The following is a 16,371-nucleotide window of genomic DNA, read 5'->3' as shown; positions in this document are numbered from 1 at the left end:
GTGGCTCAAGCCTGTAATCCCAGCACTTTGGGAGGCCGAGACGGGTGGATCACGAGGTCAGGAGATCGAGACCATCCTGGCGAACACAGTGAAACCCCGTCTCTACTAAAACTACAAAAAAAACTAGCCGGGCGAGGTGGTGGGCGCCTGTAGTCCCAGCTACTTGGGAGGCTGAGGCAGGAGAATGGCGGGAACCCGGGAGGCGGAGCTTGCAGTGAGCGGAGATCGTGCCACTGCACTCCAGCCTGGGCGACAGAGCGAGACTCCGTCTCAAAAAAAAAAAAAAAAAAAGAAAATATCAGGGTGTATCACATGCAAAAATACAAAGGTTGTTTTTGTTTTTCGTTGAGTCAGGGTCTCGCTCTGCCACCCAGGCTGGAGTGCACTGGTGCAATCTCTGCTCACTAGGATCTCCACCTCTTGGGCTCAAGGAATTCTCCCACCTCAGCCTCCCAAGTAGCTGGAACTACAGGCGCATACCACCATGCCCAGCTAACTTTTTTGTAATTTCTGGTAAAGATGGGGTCTTGCTATGTTTCCCAGTCTGGTCCTGGGCTCAATCAATCTGCCCGCCTTGCCCTCCCAAAGTGCTGGTATTACAAGAGGTGAGCCACCACGCCTGGCCTTTTTTTTTTTTTTTAATGAAACTTTTGTTTCATATGTGTATCCTGGATCACAGTCAAAAGTTTTAACACAGAAACTAGATTACAGGCTAGACATAATGGTGGAAGGAGTAGGAGGAGCCAGAGACACCTGCATCTGTTTGACAAAAACAGGGAAGCGAGAAGGAGCCAGTTTCTGGGGGAAGACAGTGACTTTCATTTTGGAGGCATCAGTTCTGGTTTACAGTAAATCAGGCAATAGTTGTCTCTTTCCTTTGTATTTCTGGCACTAGTCAAAGCATATTTCTGAATAAATGCTTTCAGGAAGGAGGGTGATTCCCCTATAGGTCATTCATAATTATTTCTCAAGAAGAGGGGGGATGCTTTACTGGGGAAAACCACATTGATTGAACTCTTACCTTGTGCTGGGTTCTTTGCATCCAGTTTCTCATTCATCCTCCAAGCAGCCCTGTGCAGTAGGTACCATTAACTCTGTTTTACAAATGAGGAAGGTGAGGTTCAGAGAGGATAAGAAACTGCCTAAGGTGATGCAGTTAGTAAGTGATAAAGTGTGTCTTGCTAGCGAATCAGACTGTCTTTGAAAGCATCACCAGGACTTCTTATGGCCTCACGTATTAGTTTATTAGGGCTGCTGTAACAAATGACCACAAACTGGGTGGCTTAAAGCAACAGACATTTATTCTCTCCAGTTCAGGAGGCTGGAAGCCCAAAATCAAGGTGTTATCTGGACTGGTTCCTTCAAAGGGCTCTGAGGGGACTCTGGCCCATGCCTCTCGCCTAGTTTCTAGTGACTGCTGGCAACACTTGGTCTTCCTGGGCTTGTAGATGCATCATTCCAATCTCCACTTCCATCTTCACATGGCATTCACAGGGCCATCTTCTCATAAGAACAGCAGTCATGTTGGATTAGTCCCTGCCCCAGTCCAGCGTGTCCTCATTTTAATTAGTTACATCTACAATGGCCTTATTTGGAAAAATAAGGTACTGGGGATTAGGACTTCAACAAATTTGTTTTGAGGGATGCAATTCAATCATAACATCTCAGTAAGGTGAATAAGCCCTACAGTTGAGGAAATTATTTCCTCCTGATTTTGCAGAAAAAGTTGATGTAATTTCTTGTTAGATTCGTAAGTTGATGTAATTTGTTGTTAGATTCGTAAGTTCCCCAGAAACTGCCAAGGTACCTAGACTTCCTATGAGAAAATTTCTTTTCTTTTCTTTTCTTTTTTTTTTTTTTTTTTTTTTTTGAGACAAGGTCTGGCTCTGTCCCCCAGGCCGGAGTGTGGTGACACGATCTCCACTCACTGCAACCTCTACCTCGCGGGCTCAGGTGATTCTCCCACCTCAGCCTCTTCAGTAGTTGGGATAACAGGCATGCTCCACCACACCCGGCTAATTTTTTAGTAGAGACGGGGTTTCGCCATGTTGCCCAGGATGGTCTGGAACTCGAGAGCTCAAGGGATCAGCCCGTCTCGGCCTCCCAAAGTGCTGGAATTACAGACTCGAGCCACTGCTCCCAACCAGCACATTTTATTAATACTTATGATTCCCCCACATCCCCACTGCCTTCCAGACACAAAACAATCAATCCATTGCTGCCTCATAAAAACACAAACTCATCACCTTTCCCTCCCTCCTGAATTCCCAGTTTTTCACAAAACTGGCTCCCCATCTTCCAGAAAGAATCCGTTTCTTTCCACTCTCCTTACATCTCCCAGGTTCAATTCCCTACGGTTGGCCGGGCGCAGTGGCTCACGCCTGTAATCCCAGCACTTTGGGAGGCCGACGTGGGCGGATCACCTGAGGTCAGGAGGTCAAGACCAAACTGGCCAACATGGTGAAACCCGTCTCTACCAAAAATACAAAAATTAGCCGGGCGTGGTGGCGCGCGCCTGTAATCCCAGCTACTCGGGAGGCTGAGGCACGAGAATCGCTTGAAATTGGGAGGCGGAGGTTGCAGCGAGATCGCACCACTGCACTCCAGCCTGGGCGACAGAGCAAGACTGTCCAAAAAAAAAGAAAAAAATCCTTACGGTTGCCTCTCCCCTGGGAAGAGGAGAGGCAACTTCTCTTTGCTGCCAGGCTCTTCACCTCCAATCCAGCCTCACATTCGGTATACAGTATACGGCCAATTTTCTGGAAACACATCTCCAGTCTGACTCTGCAAATCATAAACCTCGGGGACTTCAGGCATTTTCCTCCCTGGTGGAGTATTCAACTGCTCCACCCAGCATTCAAGGACAAACTCAATTCGGCGCCACATTCATCTCCCTTTATCCCTTCTAAGTGGAATACCGCTCCAGCGCCAACGCAATCTCCTCCTCCCTCGCCCTTCCCTAATCCCTTGCCTGCCCTGTTTCCCTGTTGAGCTCCTGAAACACTTCGCATCTCTCCCCGTTATTCCAGTCTATCTGGTGAAAAGGTTATTTGAGGACCTTGTCTACGCTGCCCCCACCAGATCCCGCTCCCGGCGCCACAGGCTGGGCCCCAACAGGAGCTCCTCAATCTAAGTGTCTACGAGAAACCCAGGGAGTCTCCACGAAGGAGGGACTTTGCCCACTAGAGACTAACACTGGCCTCCGAATTGCCTTCCTGGAGATTCGGCCTAGCGGCTCTCAGGAGTCGGGAGGGGCAAGAACGTCTCCCGGTGCAGTGGAAGAAGACTGCCGGCCAGCCCGGGACTCGGAATCCGGGGCCAGGGCCTCGGCAGGCGCCCGCTCGGAAGCCGGCAGCGCAGACGCGGACAACCCACTGCTCAGCGGGACACATCTCCGGCCTTGCGCCGGAACGCCGCTTGGACAACCACCTTTCCGCCGAGTGCAGGCCGAGCGCTTTTGGGCGCAGCACGCAGAAACCGGAAGTCAATGGAGGAAGACCGGACCTACTGACTCAATTTGGAGATGAGCGGCCCTACCCTCTTCATGGCGGGAGGTAGGGTGATTGGCACACTGGGGTAGTTTCCTGTCTGTCACTAGCCTCTGACCCTAGAGGCTAATGGAATAGGGCTGGAGGTATTCTGGAGGAACCTGGAGTGTTTCCTTCCTCATGTCCCTCATGTCCCTTGTTCAGGCCCCTCTCTTGGAGCCCCAGCCTAGTTGACGGGGCGGTTTTCGGAACATTGTGCTTCCCTGGCCTCAGGTTCCACAGGTGGCTCCTCAGAGTGGGCGGATGGTTCAGATTCTCACAGCCGCTTGCTTACCTCTGGCCGCATTACTTTCCTGTGGCTGCGATGTTACAGTGACTTCCCACTGGTTTTACAAAGTTATGCATTGTATGGTGTTTCTCATACTTGCAAAAACGTCATGGTAGAAATCTTGAAAAGTGTACGGAAGAAAATAAAAACTGCCCTTAAATCTACCACTTAGCTGAAACATTTCTTTTTTTTTTTTTTTTTTTTTTGAGACGGAGTCTCACGCTGTTGCCCAGGCTGGAGTGCAGTGGCGCGATCTCGGCTCACTGCAAGCTCCGCCTCCTGGGTTCACGCCATTCTCCTGCCTCAGCCTCCTGAGTAGCTAGGACTACAGGCGCCCGCCACCGCGCCCGGCTAATTTTTTGTATTTTTAGTAGAGACGGGGTTTCACTGTGTTCTCGATCTCCTGACCTTGTGATCCGCCCGCCTCGGCCTCCCAAAGTGCTGGGATTACAGGCTTGAGCCACCGCGCCCGGCGAAACGTTTCTTATAAACGTATAAAATTTGATTTTATTCAGTTCCACCAGATGAGATACTAAAATGTGAAAATGGAAGTGAAGAGAAACCTTTTTTTTTTTTTTTTTTTGAAACAAGTTACACTCATGTTGCCCAAACTGGAATGCAATGGTGTGATCTGGGCTCACCGCAACCTCCGCCTTCCGGGTTAAAGCGATTCTCCTGCCTCAGCCTCCTGAAGGTAGCTGGGATTACAGGCATACGCCACCACGCCCGGCTAATTTTGTATGTTTAGTAGAGTCAGGGTTTCTCCATGTTGGTCAGGCTGGTCTCGAACTCCCGACCTCAGGTGATCCTCCCACCTCGGCTCCAAAAGTGCCAGGATTATAGGCGTGAGCCACTACGCCCGGCCTAAGACAAACCTTAACAGGAAATATTAGTTACAAAAAGATTCCTCTAAATTAAAAATATCAAAAACGTTAAGCAGTTGGAATAATTATTTCAACTACCTTCTTCCTAATGGGTGTAAAATACAGTTTTCTAGGTAGTAAAACTTTGGACTGATCCATAAAAATCGGAAGACATCTCTCGTGACTTGAAAACAACAAAAGCTGTATTTAAAACTCTATGTAATATAGTTTAAAAACTAATCCTCTTTTAAAGATGATTCTCCAGGACAATTTAATATTGTCCTCTACTAGTTCTTAAATTCCGGGAAAGTATTTGTGACTTTGCAAAGGATCTAGTCAAGCTTGCAACTAACACTAAAGGAAGTAGGACATCCAACTTACATTTTGCTACATTTTCCTTTTAGAGAGGTGGAGATGCTTTCTGGCCCCGTCGAGGTCATCCCTGTTCCGGGTCTTACATAATTCCTGCTGTCGGAAAAAATCCACTACACCTAAGAAAATTACTCCCAATGTTACTTTTTGTGATGAAAATGCAAAGGAGCCTGAAAATGCACTTGACAAGCTCTTCTCTTCAGAACAGCAGGCTTCCATCTTGCATGTGTTGAATACAGCATCTACTAAAGAACTTGAAGCTTTCAGATTGCTTCGTGGAAGAAGGTCCATCAATATCGTAAAGCACAGAGAAAACTTTGGGCGATTTCAGAATTTAGAGAGTTTAATGAATGTGCCCTTGTTTAAGTATAAAAGTACAGTTCAAGTTTGTAACTCCATACTTTGTCCAAAGACTGGAGGGGAAAAAAGAAAGTTACTGGAAAACCGGTTCCTGAGAAAGCTCCTCAAACCAGACATAGAAAGAGAAAGACTTAAGGTATATTCTTCATGTCTGCTATACTGCCTAATATTTGAGAACCTACTCTGGAAAGCAGTCTTCTGGGCATTGGGTTGGGAAGTGGCTAAGACAAGGTTCTTCAGGTTTAGTTGGCAAGTATATGGTCACTACCAAATAATGAGATGTACAGATAGTAAATTGGCAGTTGAGAGGAGAGAAAACAATGGGCTGTGACTGTTGTGGAAAGTTTACTGGAAAAACTCAATTTAGATCTTAAAGGAGAGATCCTTTGGCTGGGAGAGGAGGGGATTCTAGGTAGAAAGAACAGTTAGTGTTGAGAAGCAGGTCTAGGCAAGGCTTATTTAAGAGGAGCGTCATTGGAGATACTAGGCTGTGTCTAAGGGTGATGTTGGGATTAATGAGAAATTAAGGAGCAAAGATGGGTTATGGCCTTTCTAAAAGCACTTCTTTTTCCATTATCTTAAAAAAATAAGTACTACAAATATTTGACACAGCTTTTTTTTTTTTTTTTTTTTTTTGAGACGGAGTCTTGCGCTGTCACCAGGCTGGAGTACAGTGGCACGATCTTGGCTCACGACAACCTCCACCTCCCAGGAACAAGCGATTCTCCTGCCTCAGCCTCCTGAGTAGCTGGGACTACAGGCACACGCCCCCACACCCAGCTAATTTTTGTATTTTTAGTAGAGACGGGGTTTCACCACGTTGGCCAGGATGGTCTCGATCTGTTGACCTCATGATTCACCCACCTCGGGCTCCCAAAGTGCTGGGATTACAGGTGTGAGCCACTGCGCCTGGACACAGCATTCAAATATTAAACTTTAGAGGAACTCATGTCCTGTGTAACATTGCTTGATAATCATTATCTCAAAAAATCATAAGCACCATTTTTTTCTAGACCAGTGGCTCCCAGGTTTTTGAGGAATATGGGTACTTTTGAAAACCTGATGAGGCCGGGCGCGGTGGCTCAAGCCTGTAATCCCAGCACTTTGGGAGGCCGAGACGGGCGGATCACGAGGTCAGGAGATCGAGACCATCCTGGCTAACACAATGAAACCCCGTCTCCACTAAAAATACAAAAAAAATTAGCCGGGCGTGGTGGCGGCGCCTGTAGTCCCAGCGACTCGGGAGGCTGAGGCAGGAGAATGGCGGGAACCCGGGAGGCGGAGCTTGCAGTGAGCCGAGATCGCGCCACTGCACTCCAGCCTGGGCGACAGAGCGAGACTCCGCCTCAAAAAAAAGAAAAAAAAAAAAGAAAACCTGATGAAAGCTGTGGACCCTTTTCCTGTAGAAAAAGATATAGCACATATACACAGAATACTGCAGTTTCAGAGGACTGGCAGATTCTGTTAAGTCCGCTCATGGACTCCAGGTAGAACTGCTGCAATTGATCTGGAACATATTTCAACCAAACTTTTCAGGGAGGATTCTCATCCAAATTCATGGCCAAAACTATTTATATCCAGATTATAGTGCAGTTGTATCTTATTTAGGGGGCTGGATTCTAAAGTCAGTTTTTATGGAGACATAAGTCATGCAGTAAAATCCTTTAAGAGAAAATCGATTGCCCACAAAGTATTGTGTGTAGTCTGGTTTAGTAATGCTTACGCACACTAAAGCTTGAAAGTCACTGAGCTAAAGAAAAGAACCAATAGGAGGTCTGTATTTTGGGCATCTGTACTATTTTGTCTTTAAGACATTTATCCAGTTCTTAGCAATGAAAGGGAGATGGGAATAGAACTAATTGTTCCTGTTTATTTGCCTCTGTATCTATAGAACATATTAGTTTGTTAATATAACTAAGTGAGCCATGTTGGGGAAAGGTAATAGCATTGTACTTCATTGTCAGCCCATACTTGATAGGAAGCAAAATCTAGATATTCAATTACTTATATATCTCCTTGTAGAAGCCCTATAGGCAACCCAAACTTAATACATTAAAAACAAACCAAACCAAAACAAAAAAATTTCTTCCCACCTTCCCTAGGGTCATCTTCATCATTAATGATGCCATTCAGTCACTGATATAAAACTGGAATTCTTAGACTCCTCATTAAACCTATGTATTAATTCTGTTCCCACTATCTCTGTTTCTTTTCCTTCTGTCATTGTCTTCAATTCTTAATACTTTCTCATGTTATAACAGGTACCTAACACAGATCCCTACCTTTAGTGCCCTCCAGCTCATCTTTTACACCATGAGTGATTTTTCTGAAATGTAAATCTTATGTTATTCCTTAACATTCTGTTTTTTTAGTGGCCCCTGTAGCACTCAGGATAAAGCAGGTTACTTACGTTTACAGACACCTGCCTAGTCCTCTGCCCTTTTCCTATTCAGTCTTTATTGTACTGCCAGAGTTTGAGATGTCAAACAGCCTATCTTTCCTGATATCTGGGTGAAATAACTTCCCGTGCACCATCTCATTCTCCTAGTTCTCCAGCAAACCTTCCCTGATCACTTCTCTCTACAGTAGTTTTATGGTGGCATTTCTTATAATGTACAGTTACGTTTGTTTCCTAGTATCTAGTGCAGACCCTGGCTACACTTGAGTTTGAATGCCTACTTTGGGCTAGGTGTTGAGATGAGTATAGGTTCTTTATCTATAAACTGCTGTTCGTTACCTTTTAATAATAATTACTCCTCAGTGGCTCACCCCCATAATCCCAGCACTTTGGGAGGCAGAGGCGGATGGATCACTTGAGTTCAGGAGTTCAAGACCAGCCTGGCCAACATGGTGAAACCCCGTCTCTACTAAACGTACAAAAATTAGCTGGGTGTGGTGGCAGGTGCCTGTAATCCCAGCTACTCAGGAGGCTGAGGCAGGAGGATTGCTTGAATCTGGGAGGTGGATGTTGCGGTGAGCCGATTGTGCCACTGCACTCCAGCCTGGGTGATAGAGTGAGACTCCATCTCAAAATAATAATAATTACTCCTGCATTTCTTTGATAATTCTCAGTTCATAAACTATAAGTTGATATTACATAAACTAGTTAGGCATTCTGAATTTGTAGATTATGTTTGCATTTGTAAAATGTTTACACTTCTGGCCAGGCACAGTGGCCCATGCCTGTAATCCTAGCACTTTGGGAGGCGAGGCAGGTGGATCATGAGGTCAGGAGATCGAGACCATCCTGGCTAACATGGTGAAACCCCGTCTCTACTAAAAATATAAAAAATCAGCCGGGCATGGTGGCGGGTGCCTGTAGTCCCAGCTACTCGGGAGGCTGAGGCAGGAGAATGGCATGAACCTAGGAGGCGGGGCTTGCAGTGAGCCAAGATCACACCACTGCACTCCAGCCTGGGCAAGAGTGAGACTCCATCTCAAAAAAAGAAAAAAAAAAAATGTTTACACTTCTAATTAAACCAGTTTTTTCTTTTAGGCAGTTAATAGTATCATATCTATTGTTTTTGGTACTCGAAGAATTGCCTGGGCTCACCTCGATCGTAAATTGACAGTGCTGGACTGGCAGCACAGTGACCGTTGGAGTTTAATGAAGGGAACATCATACTCATCATCAGTCTACTTAGAAGAGGTAAGGCAGTTGCAGCACCTCCAGATTCCTACCTGCTAGAGTGTAGTTTAATCTTCTGGTCCCAAAAGGAATGTAATAAAATAGTAAAGATGGGTTTTCTTCTGGTACTTGTTACTCACTTGTTCCTATTATGTTTTCCATCACCTTTGATTTTTAAAAATTCAACCTTTAGTTAGTTCAAGAAATGCCTTATGCTTTTAAAGGCAGATACTGAGAAAATCAATGGTATTTCATTCTAAATGTTATAGAACATTATCACTGTCTTTTATTTATAAAGCTTATTTTTCAAAATGCCATCACATTGTGTCATTTGAGTTTTCAAAACCTTGTGAAATGGGCAGGAATTATCACCTTGATTATACATATGAAATCTGTGGTTCAGTCAAGCATCTGATGTGATTAGTCAGTTGCAGATGTGATTGATTCTTGCTAGTTATTCTAACCCTATGCTCTATCCCAGAAAATGTTTGAAGGTTAATAAAACAGTTTTAAGTTGTCTAATCTTAAAGCCAATACAGATTTTAGAAATTATGAAGTCCATTGTACAGATCAAGAAACTGATATTTAGGAGGACTAAATAGCTTAGCTGTTGTTGTGACATAACCATGACCAGAACCAGACTGCTCATAAAATGGCTTTTTCAGTTATTTCAAAATTGTCAATAGTGATATAGTATAAGTTAACTAATTATAATATTTTAAAATAGAAGTGGGACAGAGAGGGGACCAAACATAAAATGTAATGAATTATTTCTGCTCCTTTATTTTGCCTTCTTTTAAAAGATTTCCTCGATCATTTCAAAGATGCCTAAAGCAGATTTCTATGTTCTGGAAAAAACAGGACTTTCCATTCAAAACTCATCTCTGTTTCCAATACTGCTACATTTTCATATCATGGAAGCCATGCTGTATGCCTTATTGAATAAAACTTTTGCCCAGGAAGGGCAGCATCAGGTGCTGAGCATAAATCGAAACGCAGTGGGGAAGCATTTTGAACTGATGATTGGTGACTCCCGGACTAGTGGAAAAGAGCTCGTGAAGCAGTTTCTCTTTGATTCTGTACTGAAGGCGAATCCTCGGGTGTTCTTCCCATCAGATAAAATAGTCCGCTACAGACAGATGTTTTTATCTACTGAACTACAAAGAGTAGAAGAGCTTTATGATTCATTATTACAAGCTGTTGCCTTCTATGAATTAGCAGTGTTTGACTCTGAGCCCTAGAATTCTGAGGTTAATGTGCTACAGTTATATTAATGTATAATTATTAGCTCTAACGTAACACCAACTGTTGTGAACATCCATGTTATTGGAAAAGAACACATTTTGAGTGTATTTTAGATGTTTAAATTCTGACTTTTGGCTATTAAATGGCTTACACAATAAGCCAAGACCAAATCAATAAACATTTTATGAGATTCTGTGCCTTTCAGGTTAATGTGTTAAACAGTAAGATGGGGCTTGGTGCAGTGGCTTACGCCGATAATCCCAGCACTGTGGGAGGCTGAGGCAGGAGGACTGCTTGTGCCCAGGGAGCTCAAGAGCAGCTTGGGTAACATAGCAAGACCACAAATTTTTAAAAATTTTTCATTAAAAAAAGAAACAGATGCCAACTTCACAAAAACAAGAAACAAAGTTATCTCCTTTTAAAAGCAAATACTATCTACACTAAGCATTTGCATTATCATCATATTGTTAAAATAGGGAATAATGGTTTTCCTAGGTGGTACTTACTATAATAAAGCTGGCCTGGCGCAGTGGCTCACACCCGTAATCCCAGCACTTTGGGAAGCCGAGGCGGGTGGATCACCTGAAGTCAGGAGTTTGAGACTGGCCTGACCAAAGTGGAGAAACCCTGTCTCTACCAAACAAAAAAATACAGAATTAGCTGGGCATGGCGGTACATGCCTGTATCCCCAGCTACTCGCAAGGCTGAGACAGGAGAATCGCTTGAACCTGGAAGGTGGAGGTGGCAGTGAGCTGAGATAGTGCCATTGTACTCTAGCCTGGGCAACAAGAGTGAAACTCCATCTCAAAAAAAAAAAAAAGAATAAAGCTAAAGATAACCAATAACACAGCTTATAGAATCGTCCTCTTATTCTCTAAGTAGAATGTGGTTTGCCACACTGCCTCCAAAAGCTGGTTTTCTTTTTTTGAGTTAGGGTCTCACTTTATCACCCAGGCTAGAGTACAGGGGCATAATCACAGTTCACTGCAGCACCTCCTAGCCTCAAGCAGTCCTCCTGCCTCTCTTGAATAGCTAGGACTACAGGCACATGCCACCATACCCAGCTAATTTATTTTGTGTAGAGACGGGTCTCACCCTGTTGCCCAGGCTGGGCTCAAATTCCTGGCCTCAAGCAGTCCTCCTGCCTCAGCCTCCCAAAGTGCTGGGATTACTGGTGTGAGCCACCATACCCGGCCCCAAAAGATGACTTTCATCAGCTCAAATATATTAGCCAAAAACAAACAAGCTTTGTCTAATAGGCTTTTGTTTTGAGACCTAGTCTGGCTCTGTTGCCCAGGCTGGAGTGCAGTGGCGTGATCTTGGCTCACTGCAACCTCTGCCTCCTGGGTTCAAGCAATTCTTCTGCCTCAGCCTCCCAAGTAGCTGGGACTATAGGCACACACCACCATGCCCAGCTAATTTTTGTATTTTTAGTAAAGATGGGATTTCGCTATATTGGCCAGGCTGGTCTCCAACTCCTGACCTTGTGATCCTCCTGCCTCGGCCTCCCAAAGTGTTGAGATTACAGGAATGAGCCACCGTGCCCAGCAGGCTCATTTTTTAACTTTGCAATATTTTAACTTGACAGACCATCTTTTGATGTCCATTTTACCATTGTCTATCTTAGTTGAGGTCCTCAATATATCTTCTTTATGAACCTAAGTCTCTTTGATGTCAAAGTATTAAGTATCAGTGGTGCATGCCTGCCAGCTACTTGGAAGGCTGAGGTAGGAGGATTACTTGTGCCCAGGAGTTTGAAGCCAGCCTCGGCAACATAGCAAGGCCCCATCTCTTAAAAAAAAAAAAAAAGGATTAAATATTTTCTGTAACATAAACATTTTCTATAATCTAAAAGTGAAATATACTTGTTTAAAAAAATTTCAAATAATCTGAAACAAAGCAAGAAATGGAAGCCCTCCCTTCTCTAGCACCTCCAACTCCCTAGGGTTGGTATACACTCTTGACCTGTTGCCACGCACAAATACAGTTTCTACATTTACATATGTTATTGTGTACCTAAACATCTCCACTTTGGAAATGTAGATACCTCAATCTATGCATGTCTAAAAAGGAAATCATTCTCTTTCCATCCAAACCATCTCCTTTGCCATTGTTTTCTATTTTGATAGTTTCTCCAACTACCTAGTTGTTCATAACAGAAACATGGCATTATCACAAAAGTGAATCTGAATCTTCCAGGAATTTACTGTCTTTAAAAACGAAAGGCTGGGCGCAGTGGCTCATGTGTGTCATCTCAGCACTTTGGGAGGCTGAGGCGGGCGGATCACGTGAGGTCAGAAGTTCAAGACCAACCTGGCCAACATGGAGAAACCCTGTCTCTACTAAAAATGCAAAATTAGCTGGGCATGGTGGGGCGTGGTGGCACATGTCTGTAATCCCAGCTACTCGGGAGGCTGAGGCAGGAGAATCACTTAAACCCGGGAGGTAGAAGTTGCAGTGAGCCAAGATCACACCATTGCACTCCTGCCTGGACAACAAGAGCGAAACTCCATCTCAAACAAACAAAAAAAATGAAAAGGCTGGGTGCAGTGGCCGCATCCATAATCCCAATACTTTGGGAGGCCAAGGAAGCAGGATCACTTGAGCTCAAGAGTTGGAGGCTGTGGTGAACTATGATTGTGCCACTGTACTCCAGCCTGGGCAACTAGAGTGAGATCAAGAGTGAGACCTCTTAAAAAAAAAAAAGATAAAGATTTTTTTCCCTGAATTATTATAAACCTAAAAATAAACAAAATATTAAATGTGTCCCTATTAGGGAGGAAAATACTCCTATTATTTTCTTTTTTTTTTTTTTAAGAGGAGAAAAAAGTTTTTTAAAGATATTTTTAAAAATACTTCAGGCCAGGCACAGTGGCTCACGCCTGTAATCCCAGCACTTTGGGAGGCCAGGGCAGGCAGATCACCTGAGGTCAGGAGTTTGAGACCAGCCTGTCCAACATGGAGAAACCCTGTCTCTACTAAAAATACAAAATTAGCCAGGTATGGTGGTAGGTTCCCGTAATCTCAGCTACTCGGGAGGCTGAGGCAGGAGAATCGCTTGAACCTGGGAGGTGGAGGTTGCAATGAGCCAAGATCCTGCCATTGCACTCCAGCCTGGACAACCAGAGCAAAACTCCATCTCAAAAAACAAAACAAAACAAAACAAAACTTCAGAAGATCTTATTCTCTCTTCTGTACAGGGATGAAATCTTTAAGTTATATCCTATATTCAAACCCATACAATATACATATTTACCAAGGTGATTACATCTGAACTCTTTTTTAAACATTTCATAAAGCCTTTAGCTTTAACCTTTAATTAGATCAATATACTAATTAATGCAAGAAAAAGTAAATTGAACAAATAAGAGGTAAAAATATCTATCTTCATACACATTTATAAACATATACTGTTCAAAATTGTACAATATAGACCGAGCACGGTGGTTCACGCCTGTAATCCCAGCACTTTGGGAGGCCAAGGCGGATGGATCACTTGAGGTCAGGAGTTAGAGACCAGCCTGACCAACATGGTAAAACCCTGTCTCTACTAAAAATACAAAAATTGGCTGAGCAAGGTGGTGGGCTCCTGTAATCCCAGCTACTCGGGAGGTTGAGGCAGGATAATCGCTTGAACCTGGGAGGCAAAGGTTGCAGTGAGCTGATACCAAGCCACTGCACTCCAGCCTGGGTGACAGAGCGAGATTCCATCTCAAAAAACAATAACAACAAAAAAAAAACCTGTACAATATGAGGATCCTTAACTTTTGGGTTAAAAATATAATTCATCAGATAATGTATTTGTTTTACTGTTGTTTTTTTTTTTGTAAAGCCAGTCAAATTTAGCAGTGGGAGATTGTATACCAACTTTAGTGACACTAATGTATCTGAATATTAAGCTAATATATAATATAAACACTTGAAATAGGGAGTTCATCTTAATGAACTCTACCTTCCAGAAACAGTTCACTCACATAGAAAAAATACTCCAACAAAGCTAAATCAGATAATACAAAAAATTCAGAAAAAAAATTACAATCATATATACAATTTGTAACTCAAATATTTTAAATATTTGCCCACCAATAAAAAAATATACAAATTGTTTGTTTAAAATGTACATTGAGAAATATACTTTTCCACGAAGATCCACATAATATAAAAATGTATCTTAAGGACCACATGATAATCTATACAAAGCATGGTTAGTATGAAACATTAAGGGAAGGTAGCTGCCAAAGTATTCACAGTCTCTTTTGGAATGTCAAGATGAATTCCTTCAAAATAGTGCAGGAATCTGTCAAAATTACAAAGAAAAATACAATTTAATATTAACATTTTCATCTTATGAAAATATGTATTAATCTTGAAAAAACTATCTAAAATGTTGTTTTTAATAAAGCCTTTACCTTCTTTTACTTTTTCCTTGTTCTTTTAGCTTCTCAGTCTTACAGATGTTTCGAAGGGTTGGCAGGTACTCAATTATACTAGCTTGTCTATTACCCACATAGAGAAGAGATCGACTCGAAAATACACTTTTAATGACTGCTATCCTCTTCCAAGCATTCCTGTAAAAGTAATGCATTGTTTTTAATTTTTAATGCCCAAGAAAAATGCAGTAATCCCAATCACAACCAGTTTAGTTTCCTTGCCTCTGGTCTAGACCAGATGACATTTCCAGATTAATTTCCTGTCAACATATCAATCACTCCCATACTGAAAAATCTCAGTAACTATCTGCTATCTATCACAGCAAGACCAAACTCCCTCCTGGGTCATTCAGGCGTTACCTAAATCCACCCCAATCCTCATTATTTCTCTTCCCAGCAATCAGGCTGGTCTCCTTAACTGTCTCATTAGAAGCTGCATTATTAATGTTAAGGGCTTACAATGATCAACAGTACAGCACTTTTAAATTAAGAAAAAACTAATGATTTCCCCTTTACTATTTATTACTAAAAAATAAAAAGTAAAGGAAGTAAGACTTACTCTAAATTAGCTGCTGACTGACTAAAGTATACATTATTGCGCTTTTGTGAAATATAAAAAGTAAGATCATTGGTTGGATCTCTTCCTAATTTCTTGCAAGAATTCAAGTTTTCCAGTGCTTTTGAAATAGTAGAAGAACATTTAGTAAAGCTGAGAGCTTCTGCAGCTGCTTTTAATTCTCCAGAGCTTTGAGAAGTCCATCCATCATTACTCTCAAGACTAAACTCATCACAAAGTCCACTTTTAACCTTTCCATTTGTCCAACTAAAGTCATTTCTACCGTATTCGTTTTGTTCCCTTACATCATTTAAAAGGGCATCTAAGAAGGACATGTTATCCATGAACTCAGAGAGAGAATTTAAACAATGAGAAACAAGGGCAGAACATTTTTTTTCTGCAGTTGTTTTGGGAGGACGAGGAATAGATTTCTTTGTCTCTGAATTGCTTCCTTTGTCTCTGGCTTTGCTTTCTTCTGAATTTGAGGAAGACAACACAGGGGATGGCCTAACAGATTCATCAGGGAAGTCCAAGTCAGTGTCGAATAAGTCACTATCATCTAATATTACCAATGTTTTCTTTTGTTTCTTTTTCTGGGACTTTTTCAATGGCTGTTCTCTTTCAGAATGTTTCCTAGCAAGACAGTTCACACTTTTTGTTGCTGCACTGGCATCCACAGTTACTGATGAGCCACAAAAGTTTTTAGTTTCTGGAATGGTATCAACTGGTAATGGTAGAATAAACTCAAGATTACTATATAAAAAGTCTACATTCCGCATTTGGAATTCTGTAAGAAGCTGGATGAGTTTATGCCATTCTTCCTTTGTTGTGATTTTGTGCTGAAAAACAATGTTGAATAAAGAAATGTTATAGCAGTACATAGTTTGAACACTTCTTGTATGAATACAGTGTTATCCCTATTCTAACTTCAAAGTATTGAGTCACTACCCCTCATAATTTTATTCATCTATATTTAATATATCAAAATAGTACTATAAGTCTAAAAATTAAATTTAGACTTAATTTGGAGAATTAAATTCTCTATATATGTAGTATATACTCCAATATTATTAGAAGCACATTTATTTAAAACCACTTCTC

General features: G+C 42.4%; 3 protein-coding genes and 1 long non-coding RNA gene across 8 annotated transcripts in view; 2 read left to right on the top strand and 2 right to left on the bottom strand.

Annotated features, from left to right (window-relative positions):
- COPRS (coordinator of PRMT5 and differentiation stimulator) overlaps positions 1-16,371 on the top strand; it is a 415,601-nt gene that overhangs the window by 89,956 nt on the left and 309,274 nt on the right. The gene's annotated exons all lie outside the window — the stretch shown is intronic.
- LOC126939012 (uncharacterized) lies at positions 1,280-3,307 on the bottom strand. The gene is made up of 2 exons (XR_007720276.1): positions 3,195-3,307; positions 1,280-1,500 (listed from the first exon to the last, which is right to left on the bottom strand). It is a non-coding gene; the product is annotated as an uncharacterized LOC126939012 (long non-coding RNA).
- On the top strand, positions 3,367-10,477 carry TEFM (transcription elongation factor, mitochondrial). Its single transcript, XM_050763831.1, has 4 exons — positions 3,367-3,554; positions 5,084-5,547; positions 8,908-9,060; positions 9,843-10,477. Exons 1-4 carry the CDS (start codon positions 3,524-3,526, stop codon positions 10,278-10,280), a joined length of 1,086 nt encoding a protein of 361 aa, XP_050619788.1. The 5' UTR covers positions 3,367-3,523; the 3' UTR covers positions 10,281-10,477.
- Positions 14,333-16,371, bottom strand: part of ATAD5 (ATPase family AAA domain containing 5) — a 69,862-nt gene continuing 67,823 nt past the window's right edge. For all 5 annotated transcript variants that reach the window (XM_050763776.1, XM_050763773.1, XM_050763774.1 and 2 more), the window contains 3 exons: positions 15,274-16,109; positions 14,694-14,852; positions 14,333-14,581 (listed from right to left, as the gene is read on the bottom strand). In XM_050763776.1, the coding sequence (XP_050619733.1) occupies positions 14,503-14,581; positions 14,694-14,852; positions 15,274-16,109 (1,074 nt within the window). In that variant the 3' untranslated portion in view covers positions 14,333-14,502. The remainder of the gene's footprint in view (positions 14,582-14,693; positions 14,853-15,273; positions 16,110-16,371) is intronic.

This window comes from Macaca thibetana, chromosome 16 (assembly GCF_024542745.1).
Source record: "Macaca thibetana thibetana isolate TM-01 chromosome 16, ASM2454274v1, whole genome shotgun sequence".
NCBI lineage: Eukaryota > Metazoa > Chordata > Mammalia > Primates > Cercopithecidae > Macaca > Macaca thibetana.
This window is presented reverse-complemented; position numbering and strand designations above follow the sequence as displayed.